This window comes from Helianthus annuus, chromosome 16 (genome assembly GCF_002127325.2).
Source record: "Helianthus annuus cultivar XRQ/B chromosome 16, HanXRQr2.0-SUNRISE, whole genome shotgun sequence".
Lineage (NCBI taxonomy): Eukaryota > Viridiplantae > Streptophyta > Magnoliopsida > Asterales > Asteraceae > Helianthus > Helianthus annuus.
Window position 1 is genome coordinate 162,654,552 of NC_035448.2, and position 5,142 is coordinate 162,659,693.

At 38.6% G+C, this 5,142-nt stretch overlaps 1 protein-coding gene across 1 annotated transcript; it reads right to left on the reverse strand.

The window, feature by feature from the left end:
* Nucleotides 1-3,921: 3,921 nt before the first annotated feature.
* Nucleotides 3,922-4,911, reverse strand: LOC110867093. The gene has a single exon (XM_022116230.1). The coding sequence runs from the start codon at nucleotides 4,909-4,911 to the stop codon at nucleotides 3,922-3,924; it is 990 nt and encodes a 329-aa protein (XP_021971922.1).
* Nucleotides 4,912-5,142: the final 231 nt, after the last annotated feature.

Below are 5,142 nucleotides of genomic sequence, written 5' to 3' on the forward strand. Positions count from 1 at the left end.
GTGGGCCCGGTATGGGGTACAGTGACGTAGTTGGCATCGTCATAGACAATCAACACAATATAATAATGCACAGCGGAAGCAGAATAGATTCATTTCAACTTTTAAATAAAATGTAATAATAAACATTATAAGTAGTTGAAACGGATCCACAGGCGGATCAAATAAAATCAGATAAATTGTTCAACAGTTATTTGTCGTCCGAGCTTGCGAGACTATAGTGGACGCTCTTAGGAAACAGCCAGCCTAGTTCGTATAGTACCTGCACTTAACCTTTGGGAAAATACGTCAGTTTACACTGGTAAATACAAATCGACTGACTCATTTTGAAAATGATTGAAAATTGATTTAAATGCACAAGGCATAAATATTTTTATTAACTTGGGATATTTATACAATATAAACTTGTGAACGATTTACATGTACCCGTACTTATGTTGGCCCGGGATCTGCTGTCCGGGCTAAAGGTTAAATAACACACCACATTAAAGAGTTATACACGCCGGGTGTACGCCTACACCCCGTGCTCTGGTCGTGGCCATCTCGTAAGATAATGCCAAGGATATCCGGGACACGGTCAATAACCCCCCAAAGCCTAAAGTAAGACAAGACTGTTTAAACGAGTCGCACAAGCTATTCAAGACTGTACACCCATAAGGCGCAGGACTTGTGCGCCCGATCAAGCGGTATTTTAAATACCGTACCCCAAGCCCGTATAGGGAAAATAAGTCAAAATGTATTTACCTGAGCAAGTATAAGTCACAAATGATAAGTGTTGGTAGCTTTTACTGGGCCTCCTAATCTGGAACAAAGGTTTATAATAACCTATTAGATTTCTAACGGGTCTTTTATTTAAGCCTTAGCTTTGACCGGTTAGTTTTAAGGACGATACGGTATAAGCGCACGATTAAGCGAAAGACCGGATAGAATGTGATTTAGACCCGACAAGTTTGAATACTTGTATATTATGGGTATACTAAATACATTCTGGATTTTGAGATAAAAATGATAACGTTTGGCCCTGTTTCGGTCAATTTACGCAAACTAGTTACGTAAACCGAACCGAACGCAAAAAGGGCGTTACGGGTAACCAAAAGAGTCACATGCAAGTTTCCTGAGATAATATGCTTTAAATATGATATAATATCAGTAAGTTATGTTCTATTATGCCCCGAATAGTTTTAAACTCAATTTATGCCTTAGAAAGGCATTTTGGTCATTTAAAAGATTATAAAAGAGTCAAATTAGAAATCTGAGTTTCGGGTCTGGTTTATACAGTAAATACACTCCATTAACATATTATAACAGTAGGGTATGACCCATATACCAAACTTAACATTTAAAATCAAACTATGCACCGTAGGGGTATTTTAGTAATTTCATAAGGGCTAAAAATGCCAAAACTGGAAATCTGAGTTCATATACTTATACTTACTGTTATTATATGAAAATATACTAATTACATCAGTAGGTATAAGTCTTATATGTTTAAAATGAGTATAACGCCTACTATGCGCTAAAAATGCTTAAAATGCGATTTAACGCCGTTTCCGGGTTTTCAAAATAAATCTGGGATTTTTATATTTCCAGAATACTTAAAATAATTTATTTAACATATAAAATCAGTAGGAAAAGGTTTCGGGTCAAAAGAATGCATAAAACTCATTCTATGGCTTAAATGGTCAAAACCGGTATTAACCGAAATAACTAAGCGATCTAAGATGCGACCAGCCAAAAATTAAATAAAAATCATCAAAAATCCCAAAATATTATATAACATTAGTGGGTAAAAAGTTTTGTATCAAAACGTGGCCAGAAATGGGTTATACGCGAAAAGGGCCGTTTATGTAACTTAAGAACATAGTTTTACGCTAATGGCCATAACTCAAAATCTGGACCACCAACTGATCCGAAATTTTCGGTGCAAGTTTATATATTAGAAATAAAGATTTCTACTCTTTCACTTTTCCAAAAATCACGTTTTATATCAAAAAGGGCAAAAATAGTCAACTTTAAGCATAATCGGAAACATGCAAATGAATCGGCTAAGCATAGACTCAAGCAACAAAATTCCAGAGAGTTTTACCAAAATAAAAATGGTCAAAAATACTCTCCAATACAGATCTCAAACATGCATGTACGAATCCGAATCGATAGTCTACGAAATAGTCGTTTTACAAGGCTTTCGGTTCCGATTCGTATCTATACTAAAGATTTGTCGAGTTTATTATGATAAAACATATTCTTGCATGTATTATAAGTTGTTTATGATGATCAAACAGACTGCATGTCCTTTACATTATCATTTAAGCTTATTTTTGCAAAAACCATTTCTGTTGACTTTTTAGAAACAAGTTTGACTCGACAATTAGCATGCATATAGTGGGAATCAGAGAATACCCTTTTGAGGGTTTGTTTCCCACATAAACACCAACATATATGTGGTTTCAATTTGAGAAATGACTGAGTGAAACTCGTTTAATCAGAAAGTCAAAGTATAAGAACAATCAGTTTGACTTTTAGCAATAATCAAAGCAAGAACGAATTAGAGACTGAATTAGAAGCTTACAAAGGTCCTATTGATGCTTAGTTAACACTAGGAGTCAGCCTTGATGTCCAGAAATGCTCCTGGAATGCTCTGAGAATTTTTGCAAGTTGAATTTTCTTGTTACTATCACAAGTGCTCAACAAAAGTGGTGAATGATCTGCTTAAATGGGGAATTCAGATGTTGTAGAGGTTCACAGATGTCCTAGGCATGCATGGGAGCTGATTGGAGCAAAAGAGAGGTGGAATGAGCTGTTATGCACATCAATTTCGGACCCAAATTTGCAATTTTCGCGAATTTCTGCACCTGGTAGTCCCACGCGGCCCGCTTGGGTCTGTCCAGGCGGGTCGCCTGACCTGCTGTTCAGCCAATCAACTTTCAAACTTGACAGCTTTGGTCCCTGATCTTGTATGCGATGTTTCGGCCTCTTATCTTGACCCGTAAACCCCCAAACTTGGTTTTTAAGAACCTTGGGACATTTACCTACATGGTAATGTCCTTGGATAACTTTGCGCTCAACCGAAAAGCCATGAAATTCGACGTTGACGCTTTTAACCCCTCAAGTACGGTTTTGGCCATAACTTTCTCATACGTTGACGAAACTTCACGAAATTTTAACCACATATTCTAGTGAGTATATTTTAGCTTCTCAAAGCTTCGGGTCTGCCAAAAGTTCACTCAGAGGTATAAATTAAACATGTTGACACTTTTGGCCCCTATAGTTTGCAATTCCTCACTTTTTTGCAATTTCTGCGTCGTATGATCCATGAACCACCCGTTTAAGGTTATAAACATTATGTAGGGTTATCATAGAGTCTATTTATCCATTGTTGACACTTTGGACCCTTAAGTTCCATAGTTTTCACTGTTTGTCACTTTTAGTCCCTCTAAAGTTTGTTTTCACATACCGGAACCTTATGACACGTGTTAAGACATTATTGGACGAAATTTTTCGAGGTGTTACAGATAGTTTGAGGTGTATTTGTACGCCATGAATAGTATGATGTTTCTATTTGCTTGTTTGATGATTTTACAAAATTTTGTATGAACACAATTACTTTGACTAGGTAAGGCAAATGATGTTGGTATAAGGCTCATGTGTGAACGTGTAGTCTTTTGTGACGTGATCACTGACTGTTCATGAGACTTGGTTTTATTTTTACCATAATGTTTTTGCGCTTACTAAAAGAAATTGCATGCACTTTGTAAAAAGGAAACACAAGAATAATAGAAACTTTGTTTTTTATTTAGGGATAGGGCACATAGGCCATTACAAAGTTTGTTAATTATAAATAGGCGAAACTTAACTTACTCTCTATTTTTCCCACTCTGTCTTGATAAACCGTGTTTACCTGCGGGGAGGTCATAGAATTGCCTTCTAAGTTTTTGCCCTTTTGCTTGGGCCCTCCTCAGCCCGAGTTATCTGCTTAATTTCCTTATGCACGTTTTGAAGCAAATGTGTGAGCTCGCCGCTTTTGAGGGCTTTTTCTATTTCTGTGCGTAAAGAAATGCAATTGCTAGTGGTATGGCCATTGTCCTTGTGATATTCACAATATTGGGCAAGGTCTTGTCCATGCTTGTTTTTCATGGGGATTGGAGGTTTGAACTGATAATCTTCAGTACTTAAAACTTCTGTCGGGGTCTTAGTTAAGGGAGTCCACTGTCTCTCCCTATTTTCCTGTTTAGTCTCCCTCTGCGCGGTAAGTTTGTTGATCGTTGCTCGAGCATCTTCAGACGAATGATTTCCCGAGCCAGAGTCACGCCATGATTTCTTGAACTTTCTTCCGCCAGTGGAGCTTAAGTCCGCGGGTCTATTATGTGGTGGCGGTGGCCTGTTGGTGGTGAGGTTCTTTTCAGTTTGAGCGTAAACTTTTGCCGCTGCCATCACCTTCTCCCAGCTCTTGGGGAGGCCTTCTGTTCCAGATAAAACTTTAATCATGTCATCGCACCTAACCGCGTATTTGAATTGAGCGCGGATTAGTTGCTCGTGAACATCGCCAATCTCCAAGACCTCTTTGTTGTATCTGGTGATGAAGTCCTCTAAACTTTCGTCGTCGCGACGCCAAATGTTCATTACATCAGATGTATCGCGAATAGAACGACGTTGTTGGCTAAAATGTGTCAGAAATGTTTCGCGCAGATCTTTCCACGATGTGATTCTTCCAATTGGTAAGTTATCGAACCAGATTCTGGCTGCGCCGGTTAGGGTCTGTACGAATAGGTGACACCATAATGGTAGGGTCCAGCCCCCAAACAACCCTGCGCTTGTAAACACTCTTAAATGATCATCTGGGTCTGTCAACCCGTTGAACTTTCCCACATTAGATGGTAATTTCGCTTTCTCAAGTGGCGCAAGAGCGATTTCCATGATGAATTTTGAATTTTCCGCTACTTCCGCAGGGCGGTAAATTAAATCGTAATTATGCTCAGCCTCAGGGTTGTAAACCGCACGAGGTTTGCATTTGTTGTAATTGGGCTGTAAGCGATCAAACACACCGGTATTCCTACTCACATGATAGGTTGGATCAGATTCATCAGTGTGGGTGTTTCGCTGAGAACTCAGTCTAGTATGGACTGATTGTCTTCGGTGAGAATGAGA